At 40.9% G+C, this 24372-nt stretch overlaps 1 protein-coding gene across 3 annotated transcripts in view; it reads right to left on the reverse strand.

Annotated features, from left to right (window-relative positions):
- neurl1aa (neuralized E3 ubiquitin protein ligase 1Aa) overlaps positions 1–24372 on the reverse strand; it is a 77099-nt gene that overhangs the window by 35305 nt on the left and 17422 nt on the right. Inside the window, exon 1 of one of the 3 annotated variants that reach the window (XM_046046776.1) lies at positions 6455–6632. The exons of the other annotated variants lie outside the window; for them this stretch is intronic. Coding sequence (XP_045902732.1) covers positions 6455–6488 — 34 coding nt within the window. The 5' untranslated portion in view covers positions 6489–6632. Of the gene's footprint in view, positions 1–6454; positions 6633–24372 lie in introns of those variants that run through there. 3 annotated transcript variants of the gene reach the window in all.

Consider the following 24372-nt stretch of genomic DNA (forward strand, 5'->3'; position numbering starts at 1 on the left):
ACCCCCCCCCCCCCCCCCCCATGTGCCTGAAACAATAGACCGTTGAGGCAGACCCTCCACCATATATAACCATTATGCCTACTATTAGCATGGAAACATGATGAGTCTGTCACAACAGCAGTGCTGCTTATGTAGCACAGGTAGCCCACATACCAACCCACACCCTGTACCTGTTGCTATGTAAAGCCCAGCTTAACACTCATCCTCAGAGACTTGGAGAGAGAATACGCAGGCACACACACACACACACACACACACACACACACACACAGGCTGTGTGAATCTATAATAGTCTCTTACCATAATAGTATTCAAGACATTTGGAAATATGCAAGCATGCAGGCTAGTGTTGGGTGTAACATAAAATAAACTCTTAGATTAGCATTTCAAGTGAAACTTATCACTGTGTACAGATGTAGCCATTAGTGTAAATTATTGTTAATGTACTACCGTACTTTAGATCCATCAATCTTGGACTGTTATGGCTAAACACTCATTTTCTTCTCTTGCAATAACTGCAAGCATTACCATTTCAGGAAAGATAAAAGCACGAATTTCCTCTTTTACAAAAGGTTACCAATGTAAAATGTTACTCTTTCTGCTGAAGTTCTTTATTTGATTTTGCTCTCCGTTGACAGTGTCATTTACTACACTGCCAACGAGCCTGGAGGGCAATGACAAACACCATCTTAATGATGTTTACATAGCAGTGTCTAGATGATGTATTCAGTCCCACTGACTCATGACAAAATGGCATTTCAGCCTGTTTCACACCAACTGTGAAATGAATCACGCAATAATAGCAACGATTAATCACACACGTTATCATTTAGGCTTACGTGCTTAAAAATACAGCTCAGGCAAGATGGCTTAATGTACTCTATGCCCTGGCAGAAGCTCACAGCTAATGTATGGTGCCTTTTACACTGACCCTTGTTTTCACAGCGTCTACGCGTTTACGTTTCCTGTTCTTACTGAGCTCCAAAGTTTCTGGCATGTGTGTTTATACATGCGGACAGATGCTATGGAGATACAGGTCGAGTGTGAAACTCAATAGGCTGTGTGTTTCTCAATGACTCAGTGAGTACTGTGGTGATAGTAACTGTACCTGTAGCTGCTATTCTACCTGGGGACACTCATTACAGACTCATAACTCATTATGTTGGTAGTAACCAAAGGGCTTGAGGGGCTGCTAGGCAACATCATGACAAATCTATTGATTCGGTGTTGATGCATTGATAGATGACTCGTGCCCATGGTAATGTTTCATGGTGGGGGGTTTCCACAATGCCACTGGTCAGAGCTGTATCAAGTGATCCTGTCAGTTAATGATTTACTCTAGATTAGCAGCTATTTGGTGGCATTAGACTGACCTAATTTGAGGCTACTTCTTCATTCATCCTGAGATTGGCTTCATTTTAGCCACTTTTATCTGTTGTCGATTGGGTTTGTAAAAAAAATATTTATGATCTCACAAATGCCTATGTTCTGCCTAAAATAAAATGTTTGCCTGGAGCTTGCTCTTCCTTCTTTATTGGAACGTACATAGGTCTGTTGCAGAGACAGTACAGTCTGTGGAAACAATGGATTTAAAAGAGGTCATATTCTGCTCATTTTCAGGTTCAAAATCTTATTTAGGGGTTGTACCAGAACAGATTTACAAGGTTTAATTTTCAAAAAAAACCACCATATTTTTTGTCAAACTGCACATTGCTGCAGCTCCTCGTATCACCCTGTGTTGAAGGCTTCGTTTTAGCTATTGAGTGATACATCCTATCTCTACAAGATCTTTGTTGGGAGCTTCAAGCTTAAGGACTACTAGCCAATCATAAGCAGAGTAGGGCGGGTTGTGAGAAGCCGGTAAATACAGCTTCGGTTCAGCTGTACATGTTGCCGACCAGCTTAGCAACATAGACTGGATCAACAGTTTCAGAGTGGTGAGTTATTAATCTGTAACAAAAGTATCATCCATAAAGTTGTAACTGAGCTCTGTCTCTACATCACAGTAACAACTTTATGTCCACTGACTGCCTGGAGGGTAGCTAGTGTTTGGAAGGGAAAGGAGAGGCAGTAGGTGGATGTCTTGTCACTGTGTGCTGTGGCTCAGTGTTTTTCCACCGATGTTTTTGAGGGCGTGTCGGACTATCAAACATTACGAGTGCGTGTTTTGCTGTGACGTCGCAGGAATCAAAGGGAAAAGGCTGGACCACAAACGAGCTTTTCAGAGCACAGTTTTCTGTGGCAGATGGGAACTCCCTTTGGGCTGGACTTTGGGCTTTTTCACTTTGCAAACCTGTTACATGCACAAAAAATAAATATAACTCAGTAAAGGAGAGGGAAAAAACCAAACAGCATAAAATGACCTCTTTAAACATTGGTTTCAAGAGAATAACCTGCAGATTAATTGTTAATGAAAGTAATAGTTTGTTGTCCCCTAGGTTGTTTCGCAGCCAGTTAAAACGCAGAATACAGACCTGAGCATGAAACATAATAAATACATAAAACATATAACAAAATATATATTATAAGAAGTGGCAACTAAATAACTTTATTTACTCTTTACTACCCAAAGGACTATTTATCTCTAGTTTCCTGTCCTGGGTTACCCTGCTGTAGAGATCCTCTGCTATCAATAATTCACTGCACACTGACCTGGCAGTGACAAGTGAGACACATGGGGACGAGTCTGGCTGACGTCATCCACTATGGCCCACTAGTCTTCCTGCTGTTACCACGTTCTCTTGATGAGCAGGATTACGCAACAGTAATCAATAAGTAATAATATCGTGAGGCCCCATACAATGGAGCCCGATGCAATCCAGTGACGTTCTTTGGCAGTGACAGAGAGCAGGCTGGTGGAGAGGCGTAATGATATGCAGTGTGTATTGACTGAAAGCAGGCAACATGCAATTCAGTACTGGCTGGAAGTAATAATGTGAGCACTGCCTTGAAGGTGACCTGTCATGAGGAAGAGGCTGAAAGGACTGGCTGCAGACACACATAAACAGACAGACAGACACAGACACACATGATTTGATGAAAGGGTTGGGTTGCGCACGTGTATATGTGAGGGGATCTCGCCACTCTGTGTTGATGTAGGTGACAGACTGTTGCCCCAGAACATGCTGCCCTCAGTCAAACGAAGTAAGAATTACATGGACCACACTGACACACACTCTTAACAATGCCACCTGACCCTGGGACATATGTTTCAGTCACTCCACAGCAACTGTCCAGGCCTGATTAAACCTCTGTCTTTCTAGCTGCACACAAACAGAAAGAGGAAAAAAAAAAAGATAGAGGAAGAAGAAAAAGGAAATATTTTCAATGGTGGCTTGTAGCTTGCACACCGTATTAACTATCCATTGCCTTTATTTGGCATTCAGATAAGCCACAACAATACTGAGATCCCATCAGATTCTAGGAACTTTACTTTGTTATGTGGCATATTTTCAGCTCAGTCTCCGCTTTACATTTGGACACCGAATCCAATTCACATCTAGAGGAGCCAGACGCTCCATCGAATCAGCCTGTGCAGCCTCAGACTCTGGCCCACTTTCAGTCAATCGGGAGCACAGAAGTGGAGCTCCCACACACTTGGCAGACCAAATTATGCAACCAACTCAGCACACACTGTTTGGATGTGCTCTGGTACCTCACACCTGAGAACAACAGCCTGCAGAGGTGCAACTTGAGAAAGCATAACATGTTCCTCAGTACCTCACACCTTTTTCATATCTATGTATAAACAGTGAGTAGTAATAAGAACAGTGACAGCTCTGAGGGTAAGAGATTTCAATTTAGGAAATTTTAGTTCTTCGACAGCTGCAAGCATGGAGGAAAACAGCACTGGGAGGGTTAAAATGTGATGAAAACCTGGTTTCTTAAACTTTGCTCTGTCTTCTCAGTTCTATAAGAAGCAGCAGAAGCAAAGTGATGCTTTCCATCAATGGCTGTGGGTACCCATGGCAACGCTTGTACTTTTATATTACATTTCGTTCAGTCCTCTCTTCCATTTAGGATTACCAGACTTTTTCCCATTCACTTGTAACACAGCTTTTCTAAATGTAAGTTAGTGATTATCACACAGCTGAAATGAATATTTGATTCTAATTGGTCTATTAAGACCTCTGAAAACATCACGAAATCACATGTATGTTATGATTTTCATTTTGAGAACAAACATTTTAGTCGTGGTTAAAGATTGAAGACAGATAATACAATAAAAAACTCTTTTAGGCTAATAATCACTTTCAGACACAACATATAATGTCAAATTACTGATTGATGGCCTAATTAGCATTGTAATATGTGGTATAATGTACAGAACTCTTGTTAGTATTGCGAAATATGTTCCAGTAATGACAAGCTCACTGTGTATGTTTTATAAAGAACTTAAAATGAGCCAAATACTCAATGCCAATTGAGTTATAAATGAAGTTCAACAGCAAATGTTAACAACTATAAAGTTCACAGGTGTGGGTTAAGCTGCCAAAAAGGCAAGGTAATGGACTTTTTTCAAAGCAGACATTTTGGCTTGTGATAGTAGGAGAAGCACATGTGTAATTAATAACATTAATTAACGAGTCAATTGCATTGAAGTGTCTGAGTAACCATTTCAGTGAGCCAGCATGCATAACACCATGATGTCTATTGAAGAACAGAACTAATGAAGCGGGGGGGATTCAAAATATTTGCTGTGTAGATGCAACAGCTGCGTCATAGACGTCTGGCATGTAGAAGAACATAGAGAGGACCTAATAAACAAATAAACAAAACAGCAACAAAATCCGCAAACTTGTCAAAATGGAGGAATGGCAGTCAGTTACAATGGCAAACTATAAACCATGATTGTAAAGGCAATCTAGTTTATTTACAAGGTGATTCTGATACAATCCATTCCAACAGGACTGTGTGGCAAGGAAACAGCCCGAGTCTAACGTTAGTTCCTATTGGTATTACCATTAAAATGGGAAAAAATGTGGACCATTTATAATGTTTATGATCTACAGAAGTGGATTAACCACTGTACACTGGTATTGTAGTAGCTCAGATCCTTGTCTTGTCAACAAATTCTTTCAGAAATAAGGGGGCACACTGACACAAGTCAGGGAGAGATTACAACTGCAAATGCTAGCCTAAACAGTAGCCTCAACCAGATACAGTTTTGTGTGGCTGGTAATTTAAGGATGAAAATGGACCTGTGGGTAGAGTTCAGAGATCTTTTGCAAAATACTCTAATAAAAATTATACCAAAATTGTGCCTGTCTTGTAAAATTGACCAATTAATACAGAGTGAAATGAGTATTAGTCCTGAGGGATCCATGTTTTCACAAGGGTACTAAAGGGAACTTTAGATTTGATTTTTCAGTTTACATACTGTTAACTGAAAAATCAAAAACTCGCCTGTTGAATGTCAATATTTACACGGTGAGCCCATAAATCAGGTAATATTGTATTTGAATGCAAACACCTTACAAAAAGTTATTTAATTAGGTGTTTGACCTTGATCCCAAAGAGAAGGAGCTATAGCTTCCTCATCCTACTGTCTTAGTCTGTCCCTCTAATTGGATTTATCTTGGGGCTTTAATTAGAATGATCAGGTGGTCAACAGCAGAAAAGGCTGCGGAAACCTCCCATAGGTCCCATCGTCTCATTGGTTCCCTGTGGGACTATTTGTTCAGAGTTTGCTATTATGTTCTATTTTGTAAATGTAGAGAGAAAGAGAGAAAGTGAGAGAGAGAAAGGGGGAAAATTAACTATTTTTATTGTAACAAAAATGAAGATGTTTATTGCTGCTTGTGGCCTCAGGGATCATCAAACAAGACACACAGGGCCTGAAACTGGCCTACATTTTGCCCATAAACCTACACAGAAACCACACTGTTGACTTCCACTGGTTATTAACTGACAGTAAAGCCACAAAGTCCCCAGGAGGGAGACCTGAAAACCTGAAGACACACATATAAAAACACCCAAACACTACCTTACTGCAAGACCAAAACAAACCGTTAGAATAAAGGATAACGAAATAGGAAATCAACGTGTGTGTCTCTTCATTAATGAGGGGTTTCGGGGGGGAAACCACACCACAGCACGGAGCAAAGGGAAACCCACAACTTTCCATTCTTCACTGAACAGGTCACAGGATCTTCGTTAGAGCGCAAGGAGATGGCGAGATCCTGTTTGTAGCAACGCCTTCATCAAAAGACCAGAGAAACACAGCTGTACGTCTCGAGACCCCTATTGTGATCACCGGAGTGACGTAACTGTGACCAAAGAACAGGCTGTAGTAGCAATATGGTACCTGAAAACACAGCTAATAGGCTATATGAATTTAACACTTAACCACTTTTCAGAACCAAATGACAAAAACTGAACGTACTGGCCTACACAAGACTGTGTTACATTTTAATATACCAAAACATTACAGCCAAAAATGTATAAGTCTTACCGTAAAAGGCATTTCGCGTTATCTGCCCACCCATTGCTTTATTCCTGTAGAGTCTGCTTATCGTCTGTATGGATTATTCAGACGCTCTCGTTGCACAGTCCAGCGCTCGTGACATGATTGCACGTTCGCATCCGAGGGCAGCCTACCGCTCCTTTCCTCCGAATAGATGCAAACACTGGAGACAGAGACCCACACCTCCTTCTTGTGAGCGTAGAGACACATCCGTGAAGGCAACTCCCCCCCCACCCCCCCATTCACTGAGCGCTCTCCTGCCTCCAGTCCCAATCACTCACACTCGCATTTACATAAAAGGTGGAGACTGGCTGAGCGCCTTTAACGCTGTCACTGCCAAGCCAAGTCCTGACAAGGAGTAGGCCTATTTATGGAGGTGGGGAAGTTTCATGCGAAGATGTAGGCCCTTTTGACCTGCATTCATATTGATCCGTTTGCAGGATTTAGACCAAGAAGTGTAATAACATTAATGAATGAAATCGATTACACTGTAAACTGTTCCACATAGACTTTGTTGTTTCAAAAATCTGTCTGAGGCAAAGTATGGACCCAGAACCTCAGAGAGCAAGCGGCCACATTCTTTGCTCTCAGCACTCACTCTTCCACCTTACATACTTCTTTATGTGCTCCAGGCCCCTGGCAGACAGACTGGGTGACCCCTCAAGAGTCAGGCCTCTGACTCCAGCTGTCATCACGTATCCATGGTGACCTCATAGCCCTCAATCTCAGACACCACTGTGTGCAGTTTGGGCCTAAAGCTGCAGGCTCTTAGATAGTGGCACTGTGAAGGACAGGGTAAGGTAAAGTAGATATATCTAATTTCATAAATACTTTTGTTTATATATATATATATATATATATATATAAACTAACATATACTGGCTGAAAGCTAGGAATACATAATTACAGTTGTGAAAGATATTTTCCCTTTATAATATACAAGAGGCTTATGCTTTCTGGCAGAGATTTAGATAAGAAGATCACGATCACTCAATATATGATTTTGCATTCTACATAGTATTTGTTGTACCTCATACTGTGAACTTTTGCACATTCTCTGGTCAATATTTTGCACATCCCTGCACTGAACTGTACAGCTCTTCTAAAATCAGATATGCTGTACATACTCATATTAATATTCCTAATTTCTTTATTGTCATTTTTTATTTTCTATATATTTCTTGACTTTTTGCAGTATGTTTATCATTGTGCGCCAACGCAAAGCAAATTCCTTGTATCAGAAAACCTATTTGCCAATAAAATAAGGTACTCATTATGCAAAATGGCACAATTCAGAGAGTTATCAAATCTTTTTATTACGGATAAATTAACAGGCAGGTGGAACTAACAATATTTTCTTCATGTACAATAGGATATTTTAATCTGTTCTATTCTGTCTACTCTTTTTCATCAAATTTTCAAGTAATCATATGTTTTACACATACAAGTTTAATCTAAAAGTTACTATAATGGCAGCTGTCAGATAAATGTAGTGTAGTTAAAATGGTAAAATTGCATTTAAGTACAGTGCTTGAGTAAATGTAGTTAGTTACATGTCACCACTGGATAATTATCAATTTCACAGCATTTCAGTCACAGTTGCTTCATGTTCTATTAAAATGATCAGCCATTGATTCTAGATTGTGTATCGTTTATGTTTTCGAAATGCAATCTTGTATATAAAAAGTAATTTTAAATTTTATTGGGATAAGGAGACAATTTTGCCATTTAGAGACATGATGAAATGAGATGCTGAGTGAGTGGTAAACAACTGGCTGCATTACACTGTACATTCATGTTTATGTTTAAAACATTACCCACTAAATCCTGCAGGTAATAATATTTACATGTTCCCATTCCCCCCATCACTTTTAATGATTATGACCATGTAACCATAACAAATACTGCAGCCTGGCTGGGATGGTGATCAAAATGAAATCAGGAGCACAACCTCAAGGTTTGGTTTTGCTAAATGAGACACTGTAGATACACACATGGTGCACACATTTGAGGTGAAGACAGTTGATGGAAAGTGCTCAAAGCACAATGAGAGCCTAACCACATTTGGTTTCATGTATCACCTCGGCAGACAATTGAAAAAAATCTGGGTTCAGGATTTTTAAAGAAGCCTAGTTGACTTAAACCAATGCAAGACAACTTTCAAGACACCACAAGCAACAAAAATCAAAATTGACTTCCTGAGTTAGAGCAAATTAAAAATAAAAAAGCAATTCAATTGAAGTTTGATAGGTTAGAGTAAGAATGATTAATTAACAGCATGGAAGGAGCTAAAGTTTTGGTCCTGGATAAATTATATTTGGAGAAAAAGCTGTGATACAAGTATCACCAACAAGCCAGGTGAGTCTCCCCACTGGTAACATCATTATCACATCACATCACTAAGGTATAACAACTTTTTGGCTTGCAATGGACGCGGCTGCAAGAAGAATGGTGACTGGACAGACAACTTTCAGTTTGACTTTATAGTCACCATGTCATGTAACCTTGCAGATACAAACTAAAGGAAGGGGCTGAAGTAAAGTGCACTTCCTTGTCGTGCTTGACTTTGGTACTGCACACAAATGGATTGCTGGAACATCCTTCCTTTGTACAGAACCTTTTACTTCCTGTTTTAATAACGCAGCCACCGCTCTGTCGGCCTTAACCTTTAAACAAGAAAGCTTCCTTTGGCCTGCAGTCCCCTCTGCAACATGATTGAGGTGAACTTCTGAGAGTTTGTACATTAAATTGCATTACATAACCTAGATAATGCGATGCGGCTCATGGTTCAATGCAGTTCAACTGGTATCAGAGGAGACTATACATCTTCAGCTGATACACTGCCTTTGTGACTATTTATAAGTTCTATGTATGCCATTTATTTCATCCATATCTTCTTGGCTGATGGGGACTTCTCTGGCTAATACCATAAGCATCAACATATGTTATTCTGCTCTGTTCTGTTTAGGTTTGGTGTGCTCTAGTCTTACTATTTCTGACAGTCCCTTTAGAGATAACTGGTGTTTGCACAGAATAAAGGCTGCAGATATTTGGATTTAGAAAGTATTAATGTAGATTTTCAACATAAGCACATATGCCTTTATTGTTGTAACAGTTTTCTTTCTTGCGTCAATGTGAATGACATGACAATTACAGCTACTCCACTCTGCCCTAACTCACCTGAACAGTCAAAAAACATGAACACAACATAGGAGCTATATTGGAGCCTGTGTCAAGCTTCAAGTTCCATGACACCCACATCTCTGATGATCTTACCTTTCCTTTACTTCCTAATACTGAGCCTTAAGAAAGCTCACCTGTGTCCCAGGATCCCGGTGGGCTTCTACCCTGTACTATTGAGAGCTTACTCACAAACTGCATCTCAGTGTGGTATGGTAACCGCTCTGCATCAGACTGCCCAACGGATCACCGCCACCCAGTTACCCACCATCTCAAACACTTATCAAAAGCAACGCCTGGGCAAGGCAAGAAACCTCATGAAGGATGCCCCCCCAACCAGGGACTTTTTACCCTCCTACCATCTGGCAGGCGTTACAGGAGCCTACGCTCTTGCAGCAGCTTCTTCCCTGAGGCTGTGACCCTGCTGAACTACACACCTTCAATCCAATTGCACCTTGTATTCATACTGCACTGTTCACAGTACTTTAACATACAGTTATTGCGTTATTCGCACACTATTGATATTTTTGACTGAACCCCTACACTGTTATAATACAACAATATTACTCTACATTAACCAACTGGTTATATAACCTAATGTGAATGTTGTTGTACTTGATGCTAACTGCATTTCGTTAGCTCTGTACCAATACTTTGCATAATAACAATAAATTTAAATCTATCTAATTTTAGCTGCGTGTCTATGTGTGTCTCATTTTGTCTTCCTCTATGTTCTTTGCACTGTGCGTAAGTGAATTAAGAGCTACTACAAAATTTAGTCATATTCCTTGGATGTGTAAAGATACTTGGCCAACAAAGTTGGTTCAGATTCAGGTATCTGCCTTTTTAATCGGTTAAAATTGTTAAAATAAAAGCAAGTTGGGATAAGATGAAAAAGAGACCAGTCAAGCAAGACAAAAAGCTGAAAAACGTCACTTTATGGCATCAAAAACATGGGTCCATTTCATTCTTATCTTTTTTTTTTCTTCAAGTACCAACAGATAAGAAGACCACATTCTACTCTTTGACTTGAACTGCTAATTCTTTCAATAATGTAAAATCACCATCTATGTAAATATTCGCTGGCATGTGATGTACTCACACCCACAGGCCTTCGTCTCCACTTCATACACAGTAAAGATGGGACAAAAGATGAGGATGAAATACGTATCAATACACATTTCACATGTTTATTAGTTTGTCGTCATTTTAGATGTGACATCTGAATGAGAGATCTTTCTGTGTCTGCAGTTAAAGTGTTTCATGTTTTTTTGAAATTGAGTACAGCCATCAGACATCACGTGGCTGCAGTGATCTGACATTGTGGGTGATGATTAACCAACCTACATTGCCACATGTCCCGGCATGCTTCCGGCTTGACAGCAGCTGGAGAACAGACACGAGCAAGGTTTCCACGACAACCACTGCTCGAAAGGAATTACGTACAGCTAACAAAGATGCATATGTAAGCACACAGGGACACACACACACACACTCACTCATCAGTCCATTAGTCCAATGAAACAGAGTCAATGAACAGTAACTATACAGTTAGACAAAAAGAGACAGAGTATTCAGAAGAGTAATACAACAGCAAGGTGTGAGCTGAGCACGACGTATATCAATTCAAGTATACCAATCTACAGGGGCGACATAACATCCTGCCGGCAGAAAGGGGCCTGCTGCCTCTTTGTAAGTGATTTGTGTGGAAGTGAAAGGGAATCTGGCAGCAGATGCAGAGTGGCAGGGAGGTCAGCAGAGTGGGCCTCCTGCAGTTGGTGTTGTCTGAGAGTGCTGTTCGGCGTGTGTGTAAACAAAACCTCCTATTCAGCGCAGCCGCTGGAGCTGCATCACAAGGCCATTTGTAATATGAGTAAAGGTGGAACCTCATATAATCCAGAAACAGGACAATATCGAGAGAGAGAAGGGAGGAGAGGTGGAGAAACTGCACTTAATCTTTGCTAAAGTGACTATGGATCATTATGTAATCTGAAGTAGAGAAAATGAGAAACATGGAAAGACTGAGGTGGGAAAGGTGAGAGATAACGAGTAGGGGGCATTTGCACAGTGGCTGCAGCAAGCATTGGAATAATGATGGTCTCCTCCTTTCATAAATCCAGCCTTATTGCAAATCCCTTTCTTTCTATTCTGAGACATGCCCTCAGCAGGTATTCCAGATATCTACACTCTTAGTTATTAGCAAAGGTGAAAGTTAGTTTGAGGGCATAGGATGTCTGGTGTAATGTAGTACTTTTCATCAGAGTTGGAGCAGAAGTGGGGAGGTGATAATTAGATCTGTCACTCTGCTTTAATATCTCTCAGACCTGCTCGGCCCTGGGCTGGATTGTTGCAAAGAAATGCCTTATTGTCTCTGCTGCTTAGAAACTGAAAATACCGTTTCCATGTCTGATACGCTGAGGCAAAATGTGCTGGTGTGGAGTGACAAGTTTCAGTGAGGTGTCACTGTGGATATGAAAACATTTGAATTATGAACTATGTTGGCGATCTAATAAGTTCTACATGTTGTCTGGTGTATATTCAGTACTATATTTTCTCTGTATTATCAGTTAAACAAGAGTCTATAGTGTGGTGGTTCGCTGCAGCTGCATGCAGGCTAACATGCTCATGTTGACAATGCTACGTTTTTTCATGTTTAGCATGTTTACCATCTCAGTTAAGGGTGCCAACATTTCAATTCAATTCAGTTCAATTCAAATTAGCTTTACTGGCATGAATGTGTAACAACAGTATTGCCAAAGCATCATACAAACTACATAAAAACAATCAACGTCATACATGTCATAAAGGCATAGTTAGCTTAGCGCAAAGCTGAAAAGATGGGGAAACAGGTAGAAACATTTCCAGTGCTTTGGTATGCTCATTTGGTTGCTGGTGGTAGCTTCATATTTACTGTACAGACATGAGAGCAATATCGATCTTCTCATCTAAAAAATATTAGCCTCATGGTGGCGCTATTGAGGAAGACTCAGGAGATCACCAAAGTCAGCAGGATTCAAATGAATGTATGTCCAAAATATCATGGCAATAGTCGTTGGGACATTTTAGTCTGGGCCAAAGTCGTGCACTGATCAACCGACTGAACAGCAGACAGACAAAGACGTTGTCATCGCCATGGCTAAAAACATGTGTCCAGAAAAAAAAAAAAAATGCTTTAATGAGGAAAGTGATTGTTTCCTGTAGCTCTCCCCTCTCTTACGGGCAGAAGTAGGCTACATATGGTTGTAATTCCTCTCAGAACAGATCTCTGTGACTTTTAAATTGCAATTCCGATCAGGATGGGGTGTTTATTGTTCATTACATTACATTAATATGGGACAGCTGCTGTGTGGGGAAACATATGAATGCGTTTGCATGGATTTTTGGCGCCATCAATCAGGGGCCCTGTTGGTTTAGTGGTTTCCAAACCGTGCCCTCAGCACTGAATCAGCACACTGTATCCTCCTTGACATCCATTGGCTCATGTCACATTTGGCAAAAGGATAGCTCCAGATGTACAGACAGATCACCAGAGCTTTCTTTTATCCATTTATGTGACCCTCACTTTATCTTTCCTCTCATTTATCACATTTACAACCTGTTAGGCTTCCCTCTCTAGGTTTTTTGCAGCGTTTAGATCCTTCAGGAGGTGGGTTGAGCTGAATTGAGATCAAAAGAAAATTGAGTTCTTGAGAGTGTTGTGATTGTCCCATAGAGCTGGCACAGCTCAGAATGAAAATCACCTCAATCACTGCTTTATGTACTCACTAAAACAATAGCCTTTTTAATTAGACACAGGAGAGGCTACCAAAGATATTACCCAGAGGTAATCTGTAATCTGTTTCTCTTTTGGGACAGAGTTGAACAGAGAAAAGCAGATTGAAGCAGTGTTTTAAGGGCATCTTGTCCTCTTGTTCCAGCAGCTCAGACCTGAGTATCAGTGTCTCTCCAGCACGATGGAAAAACACGATTTGCTCTGAGCCTGAGAGAAGGATAGAAAGAGGAGTCACAGGACTTAGCTGGGATCTGGTAGCTTCAGGGTACAAGAATCAGGAAGTCAACACTTATAATGGGGTAATAGTACAGTATATGAAAAGTTATTGCTTTTGAATCACAGATAGATATTTTCACTATATCCACTCCAAGTCGATTTTCTTCAATTTCACGCACGTGACTACAGTGATTGTGCACTGGGTTCCGAGCACTGCCAAAACTAAAGCGACCTACATTCACTAGTGTAGACACAGAGAGAGGACTGAAGCTGCTGCTGCTCTGTTAACGTGCTGCTTTTGCTACACCTGTGTAGACATTGTGCAACCAGACATTAACCATGGTGTTGTCAGATCATAAAACAGATTTCTTTTTATTATCTGTAGCACTTTTGAAAGGCACAGACACAAGTGTGCAACCCTGCACAAACTGGAGGGTGGAGCTGGAAAAGTCATTTTTGGCATGTAGCATAAGACTAACTCGAGATTTCCCTTAAATAGTCAAAAGGCTCAGAGAATAACCCCAGGATTGTTTTTATTTATCTTAAAATCTTCCATCCAGCATCGTGTAATATCGCGTTTGGCTTCAGAGAAATGCCATTATGTTACATCATCATCAGAGAAGCAATGAAAGGAGACATTGTGTTTCTGAATGATACACCCCGAGGGGAGCACATATAATAAACGTTATACAAGATTTTGAGCAACACAAACAGGTTGAAAGCATCCCAATATCTTTAACTCCAGGGCTGTTTCCTTAAATTCAACCCAGTGTTGAAGATCATCAGTGAGAGTGGCATGATTAACAGAGTCAACAATCAGTGCATAATCATTTCACATTTCTAAAAGAGAAAATTATGTAATATGAAGACCACTTGACTCAGATCAGTTTTTTGGTTCAGAAAAGGTTAGTAGTTGAAGCAAGGCCACTTTGGATAAAATTGCAATTTTAGAGATGGTGAGTGCAGTAAACACAAACAGTCACATTTCCCTGCTCAGGTTTTTAAGTAGTATTAATATAATGTTTTTAGTCAGGTAATAAACTAGCTAAATATTCTTTCTTGTAGTGTACAGTATATACTCTGCTACATTTCCCTTAAAACTACAACCTGGCAATGTTGGCCTGTTGGAGAAGCTAACATTTATCTTAGTCCTATAAAATCATGTGAAAACATACATCTTCTGGAATAAAACATTTGGCGATATGAGTGATACTTTAAAGAGGTGGTATTATGCTTTTAGGCTTTTTCCCTCTCCTTTATTGAGTTATATCTCTTTTTTGTGCATGTAACAGGGTTGCAAAGTGAAAAAGCCTAAAGTCCACAGAAAGCTCTGCTCTGAACTGCTTGAAAACAGCTCGTTTGTAGTCCAGCCCTTCACTTCCTTCACTGTGACGCCACAATGAAAACACATCATGAAGCTGGCCAAGCGGCTAGTGGGGTCACGCACGCCCTCAAACCAAGCTAGTCTGAGCTGAGGCCCTTTGGCTCGACTCGCCTTTGTTTGGGTTTCCATTGTAGAAATGTTGTACCTGTACCTGCTTCCAGGTACTTTTTGTTGTATCACCTCACCTCCGACGAGGTTCCAGTCGAGCTGAGTGGTACTAAAATGTCACGTGAAAACAAGACAGACTGCTGACTGGTCAGAGAGAATATTCACTATTCACTGCATCATCACTGCTGCACCAGACAGAGGTCAGCAACAGAAAGTTTTATATTTTACAGCTGTGTGATGGCGGAACAAAAATGTGCTTGAATATTTTCGGAGTTGAGGAGCTCTGCAAGTGGCTGCAGGGGAAGCCTGCGCCAACCCGCGGGAGGAGCGTGTGAGGCAGGACAGCCGCCCGCTCACAGAGCCCTCTGCTCCCGCCGTCACACAGACCGCTGCAGCAACAACGGCAGAGGAAAACACAGCTACGTACTATCTGTGGGTACTATCTGCAATGGAAAACGGAGCAGGGCCGAGTACATTCGAGTATTGATTTGCGCTATGGTAGCATTTTTCGGCAAGGCAGCATAGATCGTCAGCGGCAACAGTTCAACGTTTAGTCCTAAAAGACGATGCAACTCCGACTCTGTTTGGGCCTGGAAATTCACAATCACAACCTCTAAGTATGCTTTATTGGTTGTGAATTATATTTAAAATAAACACGTAACTTCACAGACTGTTCAAGTGCGGAGTTGGTGTAATCGTTGGCTAACACAGCTAAAGTTATAACTATAATGCTAACATTACACCTGATGTGAAAGCTACTGAGCAAACACTCAAATTATTTGGCCAATTTTTATGGAAAATTGAGTTGAAATATGGTGATTTTTGTAGTGGTTTATGGTAAGATGAGGAACAATGATGTTGTGTAGTTGTGGACTTGTGAGTAACTTATACCATCTGCTAGGTTACGGTCGCAGTCTGAAGCGGCTTTGATTTGGATCACACTACCTTGTTTCTTACGACCCACCTTTCTCTGCTGCTGATTAGCTAGTAGTCCTTACCTGGGAACTGCGCATGTGCAACTCCCAACAAAGATTTGTAAGATGCATCACTCTTTAGCTCAAGAGCGGAGAGTACAACACACAGGGTGAAAAGAGGAGCTGCAGCAATGTGCAGTATGAGAAATAAATATGGTGTTTTTTGAAAATTAAACCATGTAAACCTGTTCTGGTACAACCCCTAAATAAGATTTTGAACCGGAAAATACCGCCTCTTTAAATAATGGGACTGGTAGATATATGGTTTATTATTGAGATATAAGAAATCAAAATATGAAAAAGTCACACACTGTTAATAGTTTTATCAAAATCACGGTAAGTGAATGAGTTAGCTTTTTCTTATGTTCAAAGCCTTTTGAACGTCTTTTTTACACACACGCAAAGATTTTTTTTATATATATATATATATATATACATATACATACGTAGACACATACATACACACACATACATACACACACACACACACACACTCCCAGGCCTCTGGTAGAGGACCAGAGCTTGAGGTTGTCACATACCACCCTGCAAAGGGTGAGTGGGGGATTATTATTATTTTTTAAATATATAAACATAGGCACCATCCCTTTGTCTTCAGTAGACTAATCTAGTGGACCATGTTCAGCTTCCACGGCATTTTGCTGGATTAAAAATAGTGTGTTTTTGAGGGCAAAAACAGGATTTTGAAAAGTGCATGTTCCCCTGTCCATAGTGGGTGTTGGATGTGGATGACAAACCTCATGCCTGGGGTTTTTATTTTTTTCCCCACCTGTTTTCCATCAAGTCCCGCCCGACTAGTGCTATGATTGGCTTCCTCGTCACTTCGATGCATCCTTGTGATTGGATGCTAGCTCCAAAGGATTTTCTGTCAAATTTAAGCAAGTCCTTCTGGCAACACTTGTGACACTACTGATGTTGACGACAATAACAATAATACAAATATATTTTTAATCCTTATATCTACGGAGTTGATGCAACTCAATTTAACTCGATGCAATTCAAGTCCATGTTCATACAATGATAATCCCTGCTAATCCCTCTCAATCATCACTCATGACCCACTAGAACTGTGTGGCAGCATCTGTATCTGCAGAGACCCTGCTCTCTGCCTGCAATTTCTTTTTTTCTTATTGTTTTGCTGTGTTGGGGACATTTCTGGACATCAGCCTGGGTGCAGGGTGTGAGGTTGGGACATTATAAAAACCATAGAGTGAATAATAAAAAACAGATGTAGTCTCAATTACATCACTCATAGGTCTCTGAAGAGTCATTGTGAAGCTCAGTGTGGGCTGCTCCAGCTGTGAAGGTGGAGACCAAAACAATTTTTTGTACCAGGCTGTAAACGTGTTTATTCCTCCTGTGAAGTTAGGCATTAACATGGGGGTCTATGGGGATTGACTTGCTTTTCAGATTTCATAATAACCAAATAGACAATGTCACAGACGAAGGAGCACCTATCATGCTAGGGGCACATCTGCGCTCACAGCTAGCATCCAGTAGCAAGGACGCGTCAAAGTAGCGAGCTAGTAAAATAACACCGCTTGGGGTTTTTGTGTTGATGAAATGCAAAACAGAAAGATGAATACAGATTTCTAACAGTTGACAAGATAAATTTGCATCAAACAACCAGAATAGCAAAGAAATTTGAATATTAAAGTCCTTGTATGTCTGTAGGATGCACAACAGCAAAGATCCCTGCATTAGACTGCTGAAGCAGTTACAACTTCAAAACTGAGTCATGGAGCAACTGGCAGCATTTTAAACAAATTGTAAAAATATGAGCTTATCTCGTACTGTAGCCAGAGGTGCTAACGGGGCTAAAGAACTTAAGGTCTGGCAGAGAGTCCAGACAGTGGGTTGAACGACAAAACTGAGCCAGATCTCAGTCACAACAGAAAAACCAATTAAAGAGGTAAAGTGGAAAAAGTAATTTTAGAATGCAAGTTTTATTGGAATGTAATCCTGCATTTAGAGCTATCTGAGCGGAGGCAGAATCACGAAGCTGTGAAGTTACATTGAAAGGAATGAGAGCTACTAAAAGCATGTTTGTGCAAGCGAGTGAGTAAAGCTAGGGCTTGTGATGGAGGCTTTGCAGTAAAATGTGAATGTGGTGAACTGATGCAAAAGATGTACAGTATGTGGGTTTGTGAATGTAAAAAACATTTGCTAACAACATGTGATTGCGTAAGCATTTTGTGTGGATATCTTTTTATCTAAAAAGATGTTATGTGCCTCCCTTCTGTTGACTTTCGATGCTGTGAGAGCTGGAAAGTAACCATAACCACAAAGGCATTCTGCAGAGCAAGGGCACTCCTTAAAATTCTAATTAATGTTTCAGCATGTTTCAGGACTCGTACAGCTTGAAAAACATTGTGGTTAAGGTTAGAGCAGCTACGCGCCACAGTTACAATAATAACCAATTGGTAAAGATTAGGGAACAATCGTGGCATGGCTAAAAGAAACCAACACTGACTGTCGGAAGGAAATGGAAAATGAACAGTGGTTTCCCGTATCCTGCTTTGCTGTTCTGTAACGTCACCTGACTCCTGCTTTTTGGAGATAGATGGATTTGTCACTTGAACATAAACATATGTCACTTTTGGGCATTTGCTAAGACAACAGGGAGGTCAGCCGCCAGTTTCCACTGTGTCTGGGTAAATAAAAAGTGGGAGCCATGCCTTGGAAGTTTGGTAATATTGTGCCTTGGGCCATAAATTTGCCCCAAAACGCAAATGTTTTAAACCAAAACAGTATCAGGTTCTATACCCAAACTCAGGTAATCAAAGTTGATGTCAGGCAAGTACTTCAAGGGCTGGTATTTCCAATGTAAACAAACCAAACAACTGAATCAGTTATTTAGTAAAATAAATCATAAGCCAGAGAACAGAAACATTTGCATATTCAGAAGATTGTGGCAAACACAGTGTTGGTGTGGGTATGATAATGTGTCTCATCTCATGTCATCTCAAGCAATGACTACATTTTTCCTAAGATTGCTGTGATTTAGTGACTGACAGACTCTGCAGTGAGCTGAAAGAGCTTTTCAGTATCTTTGGTGCTTCTTGTTTTTGGTTTTACAGCCTAGAACTTTTGGTTCTGTCAACTTCTCTTATAAACCCTGTTTTTGCAGTGGCAGCAGATATTTTCAGTGAAAAAGCTCTGTTAAACCCACTGTACATCACCTTCCTTCCACCAAACTAGACAATGACAAAGTTAGCTATGAGCTGGTGAACATAGTGGAGCATTTAGCAGCCTAGGAACTAGATATTTCCTTCAAGAACTTGTGGAGACCAAACAAACCTCAAAGGAGAGTGAATGCTGGACTTAATTTGTCCATTGGTCAAAAATATGACCCCAAATGAATGCTAATCTTGCTCTGCATTTGCTGAATGTGTAAAAAGGAAACTGTTCGCTAACATGTTCACCATATCAATTTCATAACATGATAATTTGTTTATCAGCAGCAACATATCTTAAGCAGAAATGCAGAGGTCACACTGTTTTGAAGAAGAAACGGGAAGAAGTTACACTACTTGGTAACACTCGCATTACATGAACTGCATCCTGTATGGAGACCAACATTAACTTCTGTCGATGAAAACTACTTTACAGAAAGGCACTTAAAGAATACAGAATCAAATACAGTGAATGGCTTCTAGGGTGCGTTCACACTGACGGTGTTTAGTCCGGTTGAACCGAACCCTTGGTGTGGTTCGTTTGGTTTGGTGTGAACGCCGGACTCGAACTGCGGACCAAATAACTGCACTCTGGTCTGCCTCGAAGAGGTAGTCTCCAACTGGATCAAAAGTGAAATCTGGTGTGAATGCAATTCTAACTAATCACGGGAAACTGCCACTGCATGTGTCCTTTAAAATAGTACAAATGGAAACAAGTTGTGGTATGATCTGTACTAAAACTTTGATGCAGAGTGCCTTCTAGAAATGCCTGCTTTATTAAATTATTACCCGCTATGAGACGTTCATCCATGACGATCTAAAGTAGTGGGACTAGTCCCCTGTCCCCGTTTTCTGGTTCTTGGTGGCCTGTCCCCGTCTGTAGCTGTCCCCGGAAATGTCCCTGTCTTTTACTGTGTGTTAATCATGACTGTATAAGGTTTTAAAAGACCTGAAATCGGATTTTACGTGGCCAGAAAGACTGGACAGCAGAGTAGACAGATGTCGTGCTAAAAAGTGATCGCATGGGAGCGCACGCATCATGTAATGTTATCGCCCAGTCTCTTTACGTCTACAGATGCTTTTATCTGGATCAAGCAGACATAACATGCAAATAAACGTGACTTCCAGGTAGAAATTTGGAGGAGTGTGTTGTCTTTTTCACAGCAGATTGTATGACCAATAATTATATGCCATTTCCATGACATGGCTTTTGTTTACACTTTCTGGACCGTTTTAGTTTTTGCCTTTATGAACACAAAGCCCTCTACAACCAGGCCCCCACCCACTGCCTCACTGACATCACTGACCTGCTCCACTACCACACACCCTCCACAACCTCTACATAAAGCCAAACCGAGACCAATGAGCTGATGTATGCCAGAGATGAACACCTCAAGCCACAAAGAGGAGAATGCTAGAGGCCAAGATCAAGGCAACACAAAGAGAGGTTAGTCAGCTCTCAGAGCTACAAAATTGTGCAAGGAACGGGCTACCTAAAAAATACAACAAGCTGTCGATACCTGAGGCTCTGGAGACTGCCAAACAAAGACTTATGGTTCTTTCAGACCAAAAGCGAAGTGAGCGTTCGGGGTGGTGAGTTACAATATTTTCAACTCAAGCGAGAAATTCGCATGACGCTGTGTAGCGATAGCCTATCAACGTTGAAATTGTGCATACGTCACCGACAGCTTCAGAGCGGAGAGGGCCAGGCAGGTCGGGCGATTGAAAATCTGCAGGCCGGCTGAGAGTTGCTAAACTTGGGCTACAGGAGCAGGGAGCAGCGCTACAGCTTCGGACAAATAAACATCCGTGGTCGGACTGGACTTTGCTCGCAACTACGCCGTTTGCTCAAGGGAGGAGCTTGGAATAAACTGCTTTTATTAAATTAGCTTTTTACTTTAGTTTTTAGCATACAACGTTGATTTATCTTTAGCTTCTCAGCAGCTAGCGTTGTTCGGCACTACTTCATAATTATATAAAAAACGGACAAAACTGGACATTGCTGGGAGAAAAGAAAGCGAGGAGGTTGAACTACCTGGTGAGTTCAGAAAACATGTGTATGTAACTTTATTCCAGCTATCGTTGCACTTTACTGTGACCAAGTTAGTGTAGCATAGCCCTGATCGATCTGAACTCCATTCAGAAAACAAACATTTTAGAAGTTGTTGTCCTGCTATCTTGCTGACAGACCTGCGAGTTGTGTTTATTCTCGTTATCGCGTTAAAATCGCCTTCTTGCGTTGTGTGTGAACACTTGCAGCGAATGCACTCACGCAAGAAAAGCGTTGCGAGACGAAAATTTGCGTTTGGTCTGAAAGCACAGTTACCGCTCTGGCTACTCGCCTAAAGAGATACAAGGGAGAAGCAGAAGTAGAAGAAGATGCATGGAGGGTTTCACCCCAAATCCAGCACCCTGAGACTGTTCACCAAGCGTAGCGAGGGAGGTCGAGGGCTAGTGAGTGTCAAGACCACTGTCCAGGATGAAACAACAAAGATCCAGGAGTACATCAGGAAGATGGCCTCCAAAGATGAAGGGCTTAGTGAAAACCTCAGGCAGCAGAAACCCGAGGGTGAGGACGAGGAAGATGAAGAACCTTCATGGAGAGACACCTCCTAAGGTAGTTGAGAATGACCGAGCTAAGATCCTGTGGGACTTCAAGATCCAGACTGACAAACTGGTGATGGCTAACCAGCCAGAGATCGTGTTGATCAACAAACAGCAGAAGAAGGCTGCAGTGATGGATGTGGCAATCCCAAGAGACAGCAACATCAAGAAGAAGGAACACGAGAAGCTTGAGAAATACCAAGGGCTGAAAGAGGAGCTAGAAAAGATGTTGGAGAGTAGAAGCAACAGTGGTACCAGTGGTAATTGGAGCATTGGGGGCTGTGACCCCCAAACTGGGAGAGTGGCTACAGCATATTGCAGGTAAAAAGTTTAGTGCTGGGAAACGATTACAATTTTTAATTGCATGATTTTCTTGCAATTAATCGCATTGTTATGTGTAAAATTGAATAATGAATTCTAAAGTAGTGTATTGCGCAATTTTCATTTAAATGTACTGCTATACACACAAAAGTGTAATAACATGTGGTTTGCAAACACTTTAAACAAATAAGGTGCTTTTTACCAGCAGTATTCTCTTTACACAGTAGCAATAAAATATTTCTTGTAAATCTCAACTTAAACATTAATGTAATCAAATCAAATATTAAACCAAAGCTATTTGCCACTGCCAGGGCCTTACCTGGGGGGGTCGGTGCGTGTGTTCACTCGCACAGACTTCACTCTGTTAAAAACTTGAAATGACGTTACAAGTCGCGGATATTTTACAAGCACAGACCAGGTAACGTAAAGCAACATTGAACACAGGGTGCAGATGTTGGTTTAGTCTGCCTCCACTGCTTGTTTGGGTGGGTGATTTGCAGGCTGATCAACATCCCGCCCCTCCTGTGACCCATGGTTTGACTGTATGTGTATTCAGAGCCAGTGAGCAACGGACTTTCAAACTTATAATAATAAAATAAAAACTTAGATAAAATAATTGTCAGCATAAATTAATGCGTTAACGCAATAATAACGCGTTAACGTGCCCAACGCTATATATAAATAAAATGTGTTTCTAAGACTTTTGTATTTTAGTTCTGTATGTGAAATACCATGAAAAGCCCTCAACAAAAAAAACGTTTTATTTTTGTTTTTTTAGGCATGTGGTTTATGATATTACTGCTGAGTTGGTTCTCAATCACCCTGGGACTTAAAAAGGATCTTCCCTTTCCCAACAGAAAGCATGGGAAAGCACCCAGACAATTCTGCTTCACTTTACTGGAAAGCCCCCAATTTTTTCACTTTAATGAATATTCACCCAGCAGGTGGGGGTGAGGGGGGGTTACCAACGGTAACTCCCACTCCTTCCTTCCTCTTTCTCTCTCTTACTCATGTACACTTACTCATACACAACCTCTCTCGCTCTCATGTTCATACCATCACTCCATAACTCCACTATAAAGCTCTTGTAAATGTCCCATGGCCATGCTACTGGTGACAGATGGTAAAGGCGGGATGAAAACTCCCCAAATAAATATGTAATCCCTTCCTCACATGGGCTGTGGCACAACGCAAAGATTAAGATTATCCCATCAGAAACACTACTGCAGCTCTGCAGAGCAGCAGGCCGGAGGGGAGATCCGTCTTTGTGTGTCTGTGTGTGTGTGCATAAAATTATTTGAAAGCAGTGCTAGTGTGTTTTTGAATGGCAGCCTGTGCTTTTTGAGTGGCAGAGGTGATGTGTAACACTTCAGATTTGATTGGAATGTATTTACAAATCATATGAATACTTGTTTACTGTGTAATCATCAGTGAAATAAAGAGCTCCCAGCACACTATCCAGTTTCACACACCAGTAACATAAAAAATAAATAAGTGATTTATAGTTACTTTAATTCCTTGTTTTTTGGTGCCTCTGTGGGGTTTTCCTACCTGTATGGCAACCAGGATGCAATCATGGCACTTTTATGATTATAAGCCTTACAACTGTTGTCCAAGCACCAACATATGTTGACTTCTCCCCATAAAGATAGGAACATTACATGCTTTTACGAACAGTGACAGATGTGTTTTACTGGTACCATTCTGTAATATGGAAGCAAACAGCCCACTGTGTGTACTCAGCAGCTCCACAGTTTATGAGGAAAGAGGAAGTACAATAACAGCCAGCACACCCACCCAGAAGATGACCCAGTGTACATCACTGATGATGTTGCCCTAAGTATCAGAAGATGTATCTTATTCGCAAAGACACACCATAAACAGCCTTGAAGAGCCTAACAAAAAAGCTACAGTACAAACAGCCCATGATGCAACACTCACCATTGTTGGTATACTCCATCAACAACAACAAAAAATTTGCTTATTGAACAGCAGAATAGTGTCTATGGCTAGTTTGCTGACATGAAGACTATGATGACTATCATGCTGCTAACTGAAAATGGGTTTTGCATTAATTTATTGTATTAATGGTAAATGTGTCCAAATATTATACTATATTGGCCTTTGACTAAACCTTCACCAGTCAAACATTG

The sequence above is a fragment of the Micropterus dolomieu genome, linkage group LG04 (assembly GCF_021292245.1).
Source record: "Micropterus dolomieu isolate WLL.071019.BEF.003 ecotype Adirondacks linkage group LG04, ASM2129224v1, whole genome shotgun sequence".
Classification (NCBI taxonomy): domain Eukaryota; kingdom Metazoa; phylum Chordata; class Actinopteri; order Centrarchiformes; family Centrarchidae; genus Micropterus; species Micropterus dolomieu.